The 17769-nt window shown below is 44.0% G+C and overlaps 1 protein-coding gene across 3 annotated transcripts in view; it reads left to right on the forward strand.

The window, feature by feature from the left end:
* Positions 1 to 14343, forward strand: part of LOC119826569 (gamma-aminobutyric acid receptor subunit rho-1) — a 29559-nt gene extending 15216 nt beyond the window's left edge. For all 3 annotated transcript variants that reach the window (XM_038347957.1, XM_038347958.1, XM_038347959.1), the window contains 6 exons: positions 677 to 900; positions 8280 to 8362; positions 9268 to 9408; positions 11421 to 11573; positions 12763 to 12959; positions 14050 to 14343. In XM_038347957.1, the coding sequence (XP_038203885.1) occupies positions 677 to 900; positions 8280 to 8362; positions 9268 to 9408; positions 11421 to 11573; positions 12763 to 12959; positions 14050 to 14343 (1092 nt within the window). The remainder of the gene's footprint in view (positions 1 to 676; positions 901 to 8279; positions 8363 to 9267; positions 9409 to 11420; positions 11574 to 12762; positions 12960 to 14049) is intronic.
* The last annotated feature ends 3426 nt before the right edge of the window (positions 14344 to 17769 follow it).

A 17769-nucleotide genomic window follows, 5' to 3' on the forward strand; every position in this document is an offset into this window, starting at 1 on the left:
CTTCAAGTCAACACCTAAGAGGTACAGGAAGGCTTATCTTGGGTTTTAGACCAGCCTGGTCTTCTATATAGGAAGCTCCATACCAACCTGGGCTATACAGTGAAATCCCGTCTTCAAAATTTTAAAGGTAACACTGGCAGGGGTCGGGAAGCATTCTACAAGTTAGGGGACTTTTTACAAGTCTATCTTGGTTTGGGGCCTCCACGAAGCAGGCCAGAAAGAAGTATCCTAACCCAGTGTGTGCGTGGGACTCCTCCCAGAAAACGCCAAACAGAAGGAGAAAGGGAGACTTGGAAGCCAGCAAAGAGCAGGGTTCTCAGGCAAGCCACGCCTACAGCCCTCCTCCCACCGCGATCTCCAGGAGGCTGTGGAGAACACAACTCAGGTCAGCCCTGCTCAGGGTCTGGGAACCGACTGGGCTCCTCCCGCTGAGGGGCCCGCTGCTCTAACCCTGGCACTTTCAGCCCGAGTCGCTGGTGTCAGCAGGGCAACTGTTATGGAGATGATGGGTGTCACAGGTGGGTGGAGTTCAGGGGCGGTCTGTTCTAGGCCTCTGCCAGGGTTCCCGTCTGCCTTCTCCAGGGGCAATGCTCAGCCCGCCGGCTTCAATGGCATTCTCCATTGCCGATGTCCCCACAGTGGGTGGGTATGTTTCTGCTCTGCCTCCCACCTGCAGGACTTCACCATGACCCTCTATCTGAGGCACTATTGGAAAGACGAGAGGCTGTCTTTTCCAAGCACGAACAATCTGAGCATGACATTTGATGGCCGGCTCGTAAAGAAGATCTGGGTCCCTGACATGTTCTTCGTGCACTCCAAACGCTCCTTCATCCATGACACCACCACAGACAACGTCATGCTGCGAGTCCAGCCGGATGGGAAAGTGTTGTACAGCCTCAGGTGGGGACAAAGGCAGGCTGCTACTGAGAGCTTCCGCCTTAGCTGAATATTTTTTTTTTTAAAAAGTTTAATTAGCTAAATTTTTTAAATTTTGCATTATGCACATGGGTGTTTTGGTTGCATGTGTGCCTGTACACCACATGTGTGCCTGTGAAAGCCAGAAGAGGGTGCCAGATCCCCTAGGCCTGGAGTTACAGACTGTTGTGAGTCATCATGTGGGTGCTGGGAATCAAACTCAGGTTCCCCTCAACAGTAGCCAGTGTTTGTAACCACTGAGCCATCTTTCTAGTCTGAAAGTTTAAATTTTTTTTTAAAGTTTGTTTTTCTAGTAAGAGTCAGGGAAACAAAATTAAATAGACATGTTCGCTGACACACATCGTACTCTCTCTGAGTCTGGAACACACACATATATATATATTTGACTTGTATTGAGCTCTACATTTTTCTCTGCTCCCTTCCCTGCCTCTCCTCTCCCCTTTAACCCTCTTCCAAGGTCTCCATGCTCCCAATTTACTCAGGAGATCTTGTCTTTTTCTACTTCCCATGTATATTAGTCAATGTATGTCTCTCTTAGGGTTCTCATTGTTGTCTAGGTTCTCTGGGATTATGATTTGTAGGCTGGATTTCTTTGCTTTATGTTTAAAAAACACTTCTGAGTGAGTACATGTGATAATTGTCTTTCTGGGTCTGGGTTACCTCACTCAAAATGTCCATCCATTTTCCTGCAAATTTTAAGATATTATTTTTTCTGCTGTGTAGTACTCCATTGTGTAAATGTACCACATTTTCCTTATTCATTCTTCGATCAAGGGGCATTTAGGTTGTTTCCAGGTTCTGGCTATGACAAACAATGCTTCTATGAACATAGTTGAACACATGTCCTTGTGGCATGGTTGAGCATCCTTTGGATATATACTCAAAAGTGGTATTGCTGGGTCTTGAGAAAGGTTGTTTCCTAATTTTCTAAGAAATCATCACACTGATATCCAAAGGGGTTGTAACACCTTGCATTCCCACCAGCAATGCAGAAGTGTTTTCTTTTTCCTACAACCTCTCCAGCATAAGTTGTCATCAGTGTTTTTGATCTTGGCCATTATTACAGGTGTGATGGAATCTCAGAATTATTTTGATTTGCATTTCTCTGATGACTAAGAATGTTGAACATTTCCTTAACTGTTTTTCAACCATTTTAGATTCTTCTGTTGAAAGTTCTCTGTTTATGTCTATACTCCATTTTTTTTAAATATTTATTTATTATGTATATAATATTCTGTCTGCATGTATGCCTGCAGGCCAGAAGAGGGCACCAGACCTCATTGCAGATGGTTGTGAGCCATCATGTGGTTGCCAGGGATTGAACTCAGGACCTTTGGAAGAGCAGGCAATGCTCTTAACCGCTGAGCCATCTCTCCAGCCCCTATACTCCATTTTTTATTGGATTATTTGACCAATTTCTTGAGTTCTTTGTATATTTTGGAGATCAGACCTCTGTCTGATGTGGGGTTGGTGAAGATCTTTTCCAATTCTGTAGGCTGTTGTTTTGTCTTGTTGACCATGTTATTTGCTTTACAGAAGCTTTTCAGATTCAGGAGGTCCCATTTATTGTTTCTCTCAGTGACTGTGCTGCTGGGGTTATATTTAGGAAGTTGTCTCTTGTGCCAATGCATTCAAGTGTACTTCCCACTTTTTCTTCTATAAGATTCAGTGTGGCTGGCTTTATGTCAAGGTCTTTGATCCATTTGGATGTGAGTTTTGTACATGGTGATAGATATGAGTCTATTTTTATTCTTCTACATGTTGATATCCAGTTATGCCAGCGCCATTTGTTAAATATGCTTTCTTTTTTCCATTTGATATTTTTTGCTTCTTTCTCAAAAATCAGGTGTTCGAAAATGTGTAGATTAATATCTGGGTTTTGATTCAGTTCCATTGGTCCTCCTGTCTGTTTTTATGCCAATTCCAGGCTGTTTTCAGTACTGTAGCTATGTAGTAGAGTTTTTGAAGTCCAGGACTGTGATGCCTCCAGAAGTTCTTTCATTGTACAGGATTTTTTTTTTCTGTCCTGGGTTTTTTGCTTTTCCATATGAAGTTGAATACCATTCTTTTGAGGTTTGTGAAGAATTTTGCTGGGATTTTGATGGGCATTGCATTGAATCTGTAGATTGCTTTTGGTAAGATTGCCATTTTTACTATGTTAATTCTACCTACCCAAGAGCATGAGAAATCATTCTACTTTCTGGTGTCTTCTTTAATTTCTTTCTTCAAAGATTTAAAGTTCTTGGCATACAAGTCTTCCACTTGTTTGGTTAGAGTTACTATGAGATATTTTATGCTTTTTGAGACTATTGTGAAGGGTGATGTTTCTCTGATTTCTTTCTCAGCCCATTTATCATCAGTATAAAAGAGGGCCACTGTTTTTTGTTTTTGAGTTAATCTTGTATCCTGCTACATTAGCTTATGTAAACTATCATACCATTAGCAAACAGTGAGAGTTTGACTTCTTCTTTTCCAATTTGTATCCCCTTGATCTCCTTTTGTTGTCTTATTGCTCTAGCTAGGACCTCAAAAACTATATTGAGTATATATGGAGAAAGTGAACAACCTTGTCTTGTTCCTGATTTCAGTGGGGTCACTTGGAGTTTCTCTTCATTTAGTTTGATGCTGGCTGTTGGATTGCTGTATATTGCCTTTATTATGTTTAGGTATGTTCCTTGTATCCCTGCTCTCTCCAAGACCTTTATCATGAAAGGATGTTGTATTTTGTCGAAAGCTTTTTCAGCATCTAGTGAGATGATTGTGTGGTTTTTATTTTTCAGTTTGTTTATATGGTGGATTACGTTGACAGATTTTCATATGTTGAACCATCCCTGCATCTCTGGAATAAAGCCTACTTGATCATGGTGAATGATGGTTCTGATGTGTTCTTGGATTCAATTTGCCAGTATTATATTTAGTATTTTTGCATCAATGTTCATGAGTGAGACTGGTCTGTAATTCTCTTTCTTAGTAATGTCTTTCTGTGGTTTGGTATCAGGGTAATTGTAGCCTCATAAAAAGAGTTTGGCAATGTTCCTTCTGTTTCTATTGTGTGGAACAATTTGAGGAATATTGGTATTAGTTTTTCTTTGAAAATCTTGTAGAATTCTGAACTGAAACCATCTGGTCCTGGGCTTTTTTTTTTGGTTGGGAGATTTTTGATGACTGTTTCTATTTCTTCAGCAGTTACAGGTCTGTTTAATTTGCTTATCTGGTCTTGATTTAATTTTGGTAAGTGATATTTATCCAGGAAGTTGTTCATTGCCTTTAAGTTTTCAAATTTTGTGGAGTACAGGTTTTTGAAATATGACTTGATGATTCTCTGCATTTCCTCCATGTCTGTTGTTATGTCCCCTTTTTCATTTCTGATTTATTAATTTGGATATTCTCTCTCTGCCTTTTGGTTAGTTTGGATAAAGATTTGTCTATTTTGTTGATTTTCTCAAAGAACCAACTCTTTGTCTCATTGATTCTTTGTATTGTTTCCTTTGATTCTCTTTTGTTGATTTCAGCTCTCAATTTGATTATTTCCTGCCATCTAATTCTCTTGGGTGAGTTTTCTTCTTCTTGTTCTAAAGTTTTCAAATGCTTCTTGTTCTAAAGTTTTCAAATGTTCTGTTAATTCACTAGTGTGGGATTTTTTTTTCCAGCTTCTTTATGTAGGCATTTAGTGCTATGAATGTTCCTCTTAACACTGCTTTCATTGTGTCCCATAAATTTGGATATGTTATGCGGTCATTTTCACTGAATTATAGGAAGTTTTAAATTTCTCCCTCCCTTTATTTCTTCCTTGACCCATTGATGATTCAGGTGAGCATTGTTTAATTTCCATGTGTTTGTAGGCTTTTTGGAATTAGTGTTGTTGCTGACTTCTAGTTTTAAGCCATGGTGATCTGATAATACATTGGGTTATTCCAATTTTTTTTGTATCTGTTGAGGTTGTTTTGTTGCCGAGTATGTGGTCAATTTTTGAAAAGGTTCCATGAGGTGCTGAGAAGAAGGTATATTCTTTTGTGTCTAGATGGAATATTCTATAGATGTCTGTTAAGTCCATTTGAGTTATAACATTTGTTAGTTCCCTTATTTCTCTGTTAATTTTTTGTCTGACAGACCTGTCCAGTGTTGAGAGTGGAGTGTTGAAGTCTCCCTCTATTAGTGTGTGGGGTTTAATATATGATTTAAGCTTTAGAAGTGTTTTTTTACATATGAGGGTGCCTTGTATTTGGAGCACAGATGTTCAGTATTGAGATTTCCTCTTGATGGATTTTTCCTGTGACTAAGATGAAATGTCCTTCTTTGTCTCTTTTGATTGATTTTAGTTTAAAGTCTATTTTGTTAGATATTAGGATTGCTTGCTACACCAGCTTTTTCTTAGGTCTATTTGATTAGAAAATTTTTTCCCAACCTTTTTCTCTGAGGCAATGTCTGCCTTTGAGGTTGAGGTGTGTTTCTTGTATGTAGGATAGAATCTGTTTTCGTATCCAATCTGTTAGCCTGTGTCTTTTTACAGGTGAATTGAGTCTATTAGTATTAGGGGATACTAATGACTAGTAATTGCTATCTCCTGTTAATTTAGTTTTCATTGTTGATGTTAGTTTGTGGGGTTTTCCCTTCTTTGGTATTTGTTTTTGTGAGATCATCAATTGTTTGTGTTTTTGTTGATGTACCAACTTCCTTGGGTTGGAATTTTCCTTCTAGTACTTTGTGTAGAGCTGGGTTTCTGGCTAGGTATTGGTTACATCTGGCTTTGTCATGGAATATCTTGTTTTCTCCTACTATTGAAAGTTTTGCGGGGTATAGTAGTCTGGCCTGGCATCCGTGGTCTCTTAACATCTGCATATTGTATGACCATGACCTTCTGGCTTTCATTGTCTCCAATGAGAAGTCAGGTGTAATTCTGATAGGTCTGCCTTTATATGTTACTTGGCCTTTTTCCTTTGCAGCTCTTAATACTTTTTCTTTATTCTATATGTTTAGTGTTTTGATTATTACTTGACGAGGGCACTTTTTTGGATCCAGTTTATTTGGTGTTCTGTAAGCTTCTTGTATCTTCATAGGCATATCTTTCTTTAGGTTGGGAAAGTTTTCTTCTATGATTTTGTTAAATATATTTTCTGTGCTTTTGAGTTGGACTTCTTTTTCTTCTATACCTATTATTGTTAGATTTGGTCTTTTCATTGTGTCCCATATTTACTGGATATTTCATGTTAAGTTTTTGTTAGATTTAATGTTTTCTTTTACTGATGAGTCTATTTCCTCTATTGTATCTTCAACGTTTGAGATTCTTTCTTCTAAAATCTCTTGTATTCTGCTGTTTGGGTTTGCATTTGTGGTTCCTGTTCATTTTCTCATAATTTCTGTTTCTATAATTCCCTCAGCTTGTGTTTTCTTTATTGTATCTATTTTAGTTTTCAAGTCTTGAATAGTCTCTTTCATATGTTTGGTTGCTTTTTCTTGGTTTTCTTTAAGAGATTTGCTGATGTCTTCCACTTTTTTTGTTTTTCTTTTCCTCCATTTCTTTGAGGGAATTTCTCGTTTCCTCATTAAGAGTCAAACATTCTCCTGAAGTTATTTTTTAGGTCATTTTCTTCTGCTTCATATATATTTGGTTGTTCAAGTCTTGCTTTTGTAGGGTCTCTAGTTTTTACTGGTGCCATGTTGCTCTTTGTTGTGTTGCATGTGTTCTTGTCTACTCATATTTTCCTCTAATTGGTATGGTTGGGGCTGTCTATGACTCTGGTGATTAATCTTCTAGGTGCCAGTGGATCCAAGACTCAGATGGTTGTTCCTTGTGGTACAGTCGGTGCCACAATTCTAGTTACCCTGTTGGTTGATCCATGTTCCTGGAGTTTGCTCAGTGCTCCCGAGATTTGCTCTGTTCCCTTGGAGTTTGCTGTCTCAGGCCTGCTCTGGTCTAGGTTGCTGGCTCAGACCTGTTTCTGTAAATGTCCCTGGTGTGGATCTGCTCCTGTTTAGGTCCCTGGCTAGGGGTTGGTCCTGCAAAGGTCTCTGGCTCTGATCTTCTCCCTAGGAGGTCCCAAACTCAGGTGCACTGGAACCTACAGAGGACCTGGCTCAGGCCTACTCCCTCAGAGGTCACAGACTCACACTGGGAACGAAATCAGAGAAACAACACCCTTCACAATAGTCACTTTGTCTCTTATAATTGCTTCTGTAGAGCTACCTGAGCCTTGGTGTGTGTGTAGGGGTGAGGTGATAAAGACATTCCTTTTAGAGATACGTGCTTATCGGAGGTCCAAACCCCAACATAAACTATCTCTCTGGACCAGTGTGGAGGCACGGGAATAATTGAGACATAGTTCACACAGCAATATCGGAAGGGAATCTCAGGGTTCATTCAAATCCTGAAGATTACCAGTGTTTATTCTCCAAACATCTTTTATTACCCAAAATAAACTGAGGAGGAAGTTCATTAGCATTCTGTTTCTGAGGTAGGAGGACTAAAGTCATGTCAGCAGCTCTATCCCTAGCTTGGATTTAATACTTCTTCCCAGGTGGTCCTCATGATTATAAAAAAGGAGCGACACATCAGCATATCCTGAGCTCAGGAGACAGCCAGTCTGAAGATGCTTTTAGCACCTCAGTTGCTATTGTGGCTTGAGAGGCTGACTGCTGATACAATACAGATATATGTGGGCTGTATAATATTGTCACACAAGTGCTCCAAAGTCTCTCACTCTCTGTATGTTGTCTGTGGGACCCTGGTAATTCCTATCTACTGCAACTTTCTCTGGTGAGGACTGAGGGAGGCACTGATTGATGGGCGCTGCAGAATGTCATCAGGAGTCATTTTATTGCTATGTCCCTTTGGCATAATAATAGTTACATTTTTCCCATAGGCCTATGGCCTTTCTAGTCTTAGGTCATGGCTTACCAGTGTCAGGTATGGGTTCCCCTGCCCCACAACCTTCTACTGCAGATAAGTAGATACCATCAGCAGCGGGAGCACAGCAAATGGGAAGTGTATTAATATCTTGAGAGGCTGCGAGTTTTGAGTAGTTATTGGTGAGGCAAATATTTGGATACTTGTATTTGGGGAACACTCATTTATTTCAGCAATCGTTTAAATGAAAAGCGTGTATGTGTGTCTTTTACACCGCTATACTGACTGACCACGCCGAAATGTGCTGGTGTTAGCAGAGACACACACTCACTTGTACAGATCCTAATGTTAAACATAAAGAGCAGGTCAATGCCTAAGGGTCTTTCCTGATGCCAGCACACCGCTTAGGAACCGGGGGCAGGAAGCAGCCTTTTCTACCTGTTCATCACTTCGCAGCTGTCTCCAGCAGGTGCTGAAGCCGTGCGTCCTTTGTTTCTAGAGTTACGGTGACAGCGATGTGCAACATGGACTTCAGCAGGTTTCCACTGGACACGCAGACCTGCTCCCTAGAAATCGAGAGCTGTGAGTCCGACACCAGCACATCTAAACCCCTCTCTGTGGCAGGGGACACTTCTCCCAGGAACTCCGCTCTTCCTGCCTTTCCCCGCCTAGGATCAGGCTCTCCCGGGTGACCTGAGATAATCTCCTTCACCCAAAGCCTCCTGGTTGAAATGCTAGTCACCTCTAGAAAACACCTTCCTGGGTTAGTGTCTGGTTTGACATCTGTGTACCAGAGCCAAACCGGTTGACACGTGAGGTCTCCTATCACGCAGTCAAGGCTTAGCGGGCCCATAGAAGACGCTATCTGCAGCTCCAAGATGTTCCCCCTCAGTTACGACCAGCAGCACATGTGCCTGTACAACCCAGTGCCTCACCTGAAGGGGGCGTGCTGGGCACATGGCAGCCACTGGGAGGATGCTGACCACAGTCATCGCCTCCTTCTTTTGAGGAAATGGGCACAGCTGGCCCAAGGAGAAGCCCCTTATAGACTCATGCCGCTTGGGAGTGAGTCATGGTCTGGCCCCCAGATGATGAATCGCACCCGCGCAAGAGAAGAAAGAGCTTGAGTCCTAGTCTATAAAGCTGAGCCCTAGGAAATCTTGCCAGCATTGAACTATCTCTGCCATACAAGCAGCACTAGCATTTGGTTTAACCTATCGCAGCTGGATTGTGGGGTGAGGTTTTTTTGTTTTTTTTTTTTTTTTTTTTTTTGGAACTGTAAGCCCTTGAGCCTAGAAGCCTTGCTCTGATAACTCTTGAAAAACTGGGATGAACTAGAGTTGTCTGTCTGTATTGTCTAGTTTGTAGTTTGTTATCTTTCCCAAGCCAGGCAGTCTGTGTGGCTTAGGTCACACAGTGTCACACAGCCCCACAGGCTGCCTGGCTTGCCTGTCACCCCGTTCCTGACACTGGCTCTCATCTCCCAGACGCCTACACAGAAGATGACCTCATGCTATACTGGAAAAAGGGCAATGACTCCTTAAAGACAGATGAGAGGATCTCCCTCTCTCAGTTCCTCATTCAAGAATTCCACACCACCACAAAGCTGGCCTTCTACAGCAGTACAGGTGAGCTTGGAGCATGCGTGGAGTGCCAGGGAGGCCCCATGTTGGCCAGGTGCTTCAGGCTCTGTTTAGGAAGTGTGTGATCTGGTTGTCACATCAAGTGAGCAGAATTTTGAAACAGAAGACTAGAGTCCTAAATAAAATCCAGTGGGTGGTATGCGTCAAGGAGGGGTGACTTATTTTCCTTTGAGACAGGAGCTCACTCCCTTGCCCATGCTATACTGAACTCACTATACACTATGTATCCAGGCTGGTGGACTCACTGTACACTATGTATCCAGGCTAGTGAACTCACTATACAGTATGTATCCAGGCTGGTGAACTCACTATACACTATGCATCTAGGCTGGGCCTCTGGCTCAGTATCACCAGGGCTGGGCTATAGGTATGCTCCAACGAAACTAGCTTTGCAGGTAATTTTTATTATTTATTTATTTATTTATTTATTTGGTTTTTCGAGGCAGGGTTTCTCTATAGCTTTGGAGCCTGTCCTGGAGCTAGCTCTTGTAGACCAGCCTGGTCTCGAACTCACAGAGATCTGCCTGTCTCTGCCTCCTGAGTGCTGGGCCACCACCACCCAGTTTATATGTAATTTTTGACCCATCAATGTATCAGAGATAGCTACCTAGGAAATGCGAGCTAAGGCTTCAAGGGAAGCCGTGTGAGTAGGTTTATTTGAGATGATGCCACAAACAAGTTTCAGTTCAGACCGCCATTCTCCATCTCCCTGGGTGTGCCACTACTACCCATGTTTCTCAGAATGACCCCTGGTCATCATGTGGACCTGGCTATGGTCTGTACAGGCCTCATCACCGCCCATTGCCTGAGGCTGTGCTCCGTGGCCTTCCCCAGCAGCTGGCGTGCGCTGGTAGACAGCTGACATTCTCCATCCCTTGCTTCTGTTTTGATCTCACCTTTCAGAAGATTCTGCAGTCCTTCTTGCAGGAGCTCCCCTTGTAAGCACATCCTAATCCGCTAGAGAGCACTGACAGTCCAGTTTAGCCTGCCAATCCAACTCCCATGCTGCACTGCTCACCCTGGATGCTCAGTGGTTTGGGTCTCAGTCTTCTGAAAGTCCTCTACACTTGCTGGTACCAATGGGCCAGCTCTATGCAATGTTCTCACTGAGGACACCAAATTCTCAGTATTGCTGCCAAGACCCCACTTATTCCCAGCCCTGGGCACCCTCCTCCCACATCCTCACACGTGTTCCTTTCCCTGGAAATCGCAAAGGCAGAGCAAAGCCCAGTGTATCAGAGATTGTTACTCTATGCCCAGATCAAAGACTGTGTTTCTACCTCAAAACACATTTCTTCCCGTAAAGAAAGCAGGAAGGGAGCCAGGCCTGGGGATAGTCACCAACATCCCAGCACTTACCAAGGTGGGGAAACAGGGGGATCAGGAATTCAAGGCCATTCTCAGGTACATTGTGAGTCTGAGGCCAGTCTAAAACCCTGCCTCAAAAAATACAATTAAAAAAGAAAAAGGAAAGAAATAAAGGGGGCTGTTTAAGTACTGCCTCGAGCTTTGCTCTGCACACAAACCCCATGAGGCTGCTGCTCAAGAAAGATTTTGCTCCAGTGGTCTGGGCTACAGCTTAGGAGTCTGGTGGGAGAGAGGGAGGGAAGGAGGGAGAGAAGAAGGGGAAGAGAAAAAAAGGGGGAGGGGACTGAGCGTAGGGCCTTGTGTATACTGGTCAACGACTCTATCCATGAGCTACATCTGAACTTCTAAGAAGCTCCCATGTGATTGTGAGGCAGACAGGCCCAAGAACAGTATTTTGAGAAACAAAACTGTAAATGACTTTCTCAAGAGTTCCCTTCATGTTTACGAAGGGGACAAAAATTCCTCACAGTGGCTTCACACAAGTGGTGAGGATTGCCACATGGCCCAGTCACTGTTTAAGGTAGGGTTTCAGAGTGAGCTCCAAGACATTTAAGATTCTATAAATAAGCCTTGTCTTTTGAAGGCGCCTAGCAGCTACATTGCGCTCTCTCTTCTTCCTTCGTCCCCAGGCTGGTACAACCGTCTGTACATTAACTTCACTTTACGCCGTCACATCTTCTTCTTCCTGCTCCAAACCTATTTCCCCGCCACCCTCATGGTCATGCTGTCCTGGGTGTCCTTCTGGATCGACCGCAGAGCTGTGCCTGCCAGAGTTCCCTTAGGTAAGGACTATCTCAAGTGTACTCTACACATGTCTGGAAATCCAAGGCATTCCTTCCACCCTTCTCAAGAGGGTCCTGTCCTCCTCTTTACAGAATAATCTGGAAATGTTTAAGTAGCACCACACAATCTAAGCATGACGTGGAAATCTATCCAGGCCCCAGGGGCTGTCCATCTGCACAGCTCCCTGCAGTCCTGGGCAGGGGTCTCCCAGTCTTGGTGTGCTCTTCCTGTTGGTCTGTATAAGGTATTCTGCAACAAGGTTTCTCAAAGGGTGGCCCAAGGGATCTTTGCAGTAGAATCCTTGAGGGAATTATTAAAAATGAGAAGTCTTGGGTTTCACCATATCTGTAGACAGAATCCTCGGTTCACCTACTCTCCCTCAATTCCTTTCTCAGCACCCCATCAAATGCCCTCATCTTAAACCCTGAGCCCGTCAGTCACAGCCACCACTACAGCTCAGAGGGCTCAGGTTTGCAAGTGACTGGGTGTCCCACCAGGCTTCGGTGAAATGGTTTGGAGCTGGCCCTTAGGGTGACCCCAGTCCTCTGTGATTTAATGTTTTCCAAGCTAATGTTCTGAGCTTAATTTGCAATCCTGGGCAAATTCCCACCGATGACTCCCTGTTCTCCAGCAGCTAGCTGGCTCCAACAGCTACTGTGCAGAGCGCATGTGCACGCTCATTAAAATCTGTCTCCTATAAATAAAGCGACCTTGGTAAACCTGATGTCAAGGTCCTCGAGGTATCCTGCTGGATAGGCACACAGGCCCAGCATAGGGTGGCTGTCAGCTGAAGAGACAGGCCCAGGATTATAGAACTTTTATGGCGCCAAGGACACAGTGTTGAAATGACTTTCTTCACGACGTGGTTGCTTATATCTGTACCTCCTTTCTTGAGGCAATGGAAGGCAATACCTTCATGCTGAAGTGTACAGGGCTTTGTGCAGAAAGGATGAGAGTTGAGGCTGTAATGGATGTGCCAGGTGTGCAGAGGAGAAAGAGGAAATGAGGAGCAGAGGAGCAGGGAGAGATCTGTGACAGCTAGCTCGCGAAGACAGGAGGATGTTCACCAGAAGGGAGCAGGTGCTGGCTGTCTAAGCCAAGGCAGAACAAAAGGCGGAGTCACAGAGGGACAAGGCACACAGTATTGGCAAATGCAAGCGCGTGCTTATTTCTCACCATCTCTGGCAGGCATCACCACGGTGCTGACCATGTCAACCATCATCACGGGCGTGAATGCCTCCATGCCCCGCGTGTCCTACATCAAAGCCGTGGACATCTACCTCTGGGTCAGCTTCGTGTTCGTGTTCCTCTCAGTGCTGGAGTACGCGGCTGTCAATTACCTGACCACAGTGCAGGAGCGGAAGGAAAGGAAGCTACGGGAGAAGGTGACTTTGCCATGACATAGACTGGGCTAGCCTTGGCATGGTGGGTAGGTCCTACCCTCCCTGGAAAATGAGGTTGTGATACCGTCTCTTCAGCCTACTTCCAGCCATGGTCATGAATATTTGACGTTTACATCTTTTGTTCAATGAAAGCATTCACTCAGCATCCACATCCCAGTGCCACTAAATTAAGACATGGCCCATTCAATTGTGGTTGTGTTCAGAGTTTAGTGAGGGAAATAAATGATAATTTAACACTGTGGAACACATTATTAACAAATATGAAGGTGATTTAAAAGACCCCTCCAGAGGCACCATATTCTATCCTAAGAAACCTCCCTTCATATAAGGCCTCATATCTCCCACCATTTCTTAAATTATCTTTGCTCCCGCCCTTCCTTTCCCTTCCCAGCCTACAATGTAGAGCCTCTCTCCTCCAGCAATCCCTTACCATAACACTATTCCCAAACTGCTGCCGTTCAGTCCCAACCCTCGTGGCACACACCAAATAGCGTCACCTGTCAACATTTTTATGAAGGGTTGGTTTGGTGCCAGGTATAGTGTCAACAGCCTGGAATCCAGTTTCTCAGGAGGAGAGCCACAAGTTGGAGGCCAGCCTGGGTAACTTTCCAAGGCTGTCTTAAAATGAAAAAATGTGTAGCTCAGGATATCGCTCTTGTCTAACATATAGACCCTGGGTCTGTCGTCACTTTCCCCAAAGGGGACATGGCATGAGCTCAGGGATTATGACTTCATGGAGGATGGGGCTTGCCAGTGCCAGCCTTATCGGTGTCTGGTACAGCAGTGTGCTCTTTCCTACAAGTTAGCACGAACTAATATTAGTTCAACACCAGTTTCCACCAGCACCGTGCTAGTGCTCGTACCCTGATCTTGAGGCTGCTGGTAAGCTCTCCGATGCAGGGCTGTGCTCACGGCTGTTTTAGGATGCTCACAGTGACACCGTCATCATCTTTTCTTACCTTTTCCCTAAAGCTGAGAATAAAAGAGGGTAGAAGGTAACACCCTTCACACACAGTACTTTTGCAGGCACCTGAGGGACAGCATCAGCTCTCACACCCCTATGTGTTCACAGGTCTCCTGCAGCTGCGGACTGGCCCAGCCCCGGGCAGTAATGCTGGATGGCAGCTACAGTGACGGGGAGGTGAATGACCTGAGCGGCTACATGCCTGAGAATGGCGAGAAACCCGACAGGATGATGGTGCAGCTGACCCTGGCCCCTGAGAGGGGCTCTCCCCAGAGGAAAAGCCAGAGAGGCAGTTACGTGAGCATGAAGATCAACACCCATGCCATCGATAAATACTCCAGGATCATCTTCCCAGCCGCTTACATTCTATTCAATCTGATATACTGGTCGATTTTCTCTTAGGGGTCTGTAATTCTGTAAACCTCGCCTTCTTCATGGTTTGTATGCACTACAGAAATTGCTGTAAATGACAAAGTATGAAAACCTTCCCAGTGCCCGCCCTGGGCTTTCGCTGTCCCTTTTTCAGCCATGCAAAGCTGCACTGACAAAACAGCATTCTTGTATGTATTAAGCATCAGTTGTACACACAGTATTATGCGAGGCGTTGTAGGAATTTGTCATGATAGCAATTGGTATTAGCTATTCCCAGATCCCAGGAAGAGCACAGAGGACACACGTGGTCATGCTGCATTTCAGTGCTGGTTCCTGGGTTCTCTCCTCATGGAGGCCTTCCTTCATGGGTGGCACTGTGTTCTTTAGACTATGTAGAACTGGTTAGCCCCTGAATAAAACTCATTTGCCCGGAGCCCACGTGCACATAAGCCCCTTCTGGTGACAGGGCGTGCTTCAGTCTGTCCCTGCATCTGTTCAGCATCCCCCGTAGTCAATGTACGGTAGTGATGTTCATGCTTCAGTCTGTCCTCCGTCCACTTGACATCCCTCATAGTATTAAAGTCAACATCTTTGCCACTGTCTTCTCCCTCACCACTAGGGCCACTGAGTTGTCTAAACTAAACCTTACCTACTGTTTGGGATACTCTAGCATTTGAGGCAGTGTGTAGAATGTTCTACTAGTCTGCTAACCTGCTATATCAAAGACTGTAGGCCAAATGGCTTGATCAACAGAGATTTCTTTTCTTACAGTTCTAGAGACTAATGTTCAAGGTCACGGTGCTGGCAGATGTGGTTTCCCCAGAGGCCTCTCTTCCTGACTTTCCAATGGCCACCATCTTGCTGTACCCTTGCCTTCTTTCCTTTGTTCCCACCAATGTCCAGTTCCCTTTCTCCCTAGTTATATTTTGTCAGGACCCACATCCATGGCCTCATTTAACTTGAGGTACTTCTTTAGAAGCTTTGTCTATAGACCATTTTTTCTATAGCAATCTCCTCCAAGTTAGAATACTTTATCTTGGAGGGAAGCTCCTTAGGTCATGTTTAACAAAAGATGATGCCCTCCATCCCACAGGAAAGAAGCCTGTTCAAGTTAAGTTCAGGAAGCAAACAACTCAAAAGTTTCAGGAAGTCCCTGAAGCTAAACAGATAAACTATCTCCCTCCACCAAATAAACATAAGCAATAAGAGCCACTGAGAGTAACTTTCAGGTGACCCAAGCTGTCTGGAAGAGGCAAAGACCAGCTAAGCTATCTGGAGGGGACACATTCCAACACGTCTAGCTATCTGCAAGTCATGAAATGAGCTCCAGATTTCCAGCTGTTGTGGGTTTTCACCCATGATGGAGTGGGCTTTGGTGATGCAGCTGTCTTTGAAGAATTTCTGCACCTCTAAGTAACCCCAATAAAGTTCACTGGCTCACCAAGTTGGACTTTGGTGGTATCTTTAATTTGATCTGTCATTGGCTTCCTATCTGGAGTGGTACATGTTTGCTCACGTATGCACAGGAACAGTGGCACACAACACCATCATGTACATTCGATAACATATGCCCATGGAAGTCTATTTGCATCACAGTACACCTAATACTTTATACTTATACTATAGCATTTAGGGAATGACAAGAAAAAATCTGGGGACTGGAGAGATGGTTCAATGGGTAAAAGCACTACTACCAAATTTGAGGAACTGTGCTGAAATCACCAGCACCCACCCAGAAAACTCTGTGTGGCCATGTGTGTGCATGCCTGCAACCCTAGTGCTGTGGTGTGTGTGTGTGTGTGTGTGTGTGTGTGTGTGTGTGTGTGTGTGGAGGGCAGAGTGGAGACAGGAGGACTTCTGGAGCTTGCTGACCACTAGCCTAGCTCTAGATTCAGGAAGAGACAGTGTCTCAAAGAAATAAGTGGATGGTAATGAAACAACAACTGATAGCCTTCTCTGGTCTTTTTGAGTGCACATTCAGCATGTGAAGTCACCATACACACATGTATATGCCATACACACATACTTGCACACATGAAAATATGTCTGCATGTGTTCAATAATAATGTTATTACCAATAAGTTTTTATTCAAAGTTAGTTGAATAGATGGATGCAGAACCTGTAGATAAGAAAACCCAACTACGTTTGATAATTCTCTCTGTGTGTGTGTGCATGTGTGCTTGTCTGTGTCAATGTGTAAAGGCTAGAAGTTAACACCGGGATATCTTTCCCAATCACTTCCCCCCTTCCTACCTTTTAGAGACAGAGTCTCTCACTGATCTTCAAGCTTGCTTTTTGGTTAACCTGGCTGCATAGTGAGGCCCTAGAACCCCCTGTCTCTGGGTACAGCATTGGGGCTCCATGCAGCACTGCCATACTCAGCTTTCCTATGGGTTCCGAGAATCTGAACCAGGACCTCATGTTTGCAGCAATCAGTTACCTACTGACCTATCTCTCCAACCCTCCAAACTCTTTTTTCTTATTTTGAAAATAGGTTCTTTCTGTGAGCTTGAGGTCAGTCTGGTCTACAAAGTGAGTTCCAGGACAGCTAGGGCTGTTACATAGAGAAACCCTGTCTCGAAAAAATCAAAACGAACAAGCAAATGAAAATAGATTTTCTTACATAATATATCCTGATTGTGGTTTCCCTCCCTCTACTCTTCCCCATCTCCCTCAATCAAATCCACTCCCTTTATCTCTCATTAGAAAAGAACAGGCTTCTAAGAGATAACAACCAAACATGACAAAATAAAACATAAAACAAAAACCATCACATTGAGGCTGGAAAAGGAATCCCAACAGAAGGAAAAGAGCCCCAAAAGCAGACACAAGAATCAGAGACCCACTTGATTCACACACTCAGGAGTCCTGTAAAAATACTAAGCTGGAAGCTATAATATATACTCAGAAAACCTGGTACAGATCTGGGTTAGCCTTGTGCTTGCTGCTTCGGGCTCTGTGGGTTCATAGGAACCCTGTTTAGTTGATTTAGAGAGCCTTGCACTCCTGGTGTGCTCCATCCCCTCGACTCTTAAATCTTTCTGTCACCTCTTCCATGGGATACTGAGCTCTGAGGGGAGGGAGTTTCCAAGGTCTCTTTCTCTCTGCATAGTGTCCGGCTGTGGTTCTCTGTATTTATCATGGAATGTCTTATTTTCTCCACCTAGTGACTGAAAGTGTTTCTGGGTATAGTAGTCTGAGATGGAATCTGTGGTATCAGAGTCTGCAGCATGTCTGTTCAGACCCTTCTGGCTTTTAGTGTCTCCACTGAGAAGTCAGGTGTAATTCTAATAGGTCTGTCATATGTTACTTGGCCTTTTTCTTTGCAGCTTTTAATATGCTCTTTGTTCTGTACATTTAGTGTTTTGATAATTATGTGCCAAGGGAACTTTCTTTTCTTGTCCAATCTATTTGATGTTCTGAATGCTTCTTACACCTTTATAGGAATCTCCTTC

The sequence above is a fragment of the Arvicola amphibius genome, chromosome 11, assembly GCF_903992535.2.
Source record: "Arvicola amphibius chromosome 11, mArvAmp1.2, whole genome shotgun sequence".
NCBI lineage: Eukaryota > Metazoa > Chordata > Mammalia > Rodentia > Cricetidae > Arvicola > Arvicola amphibius.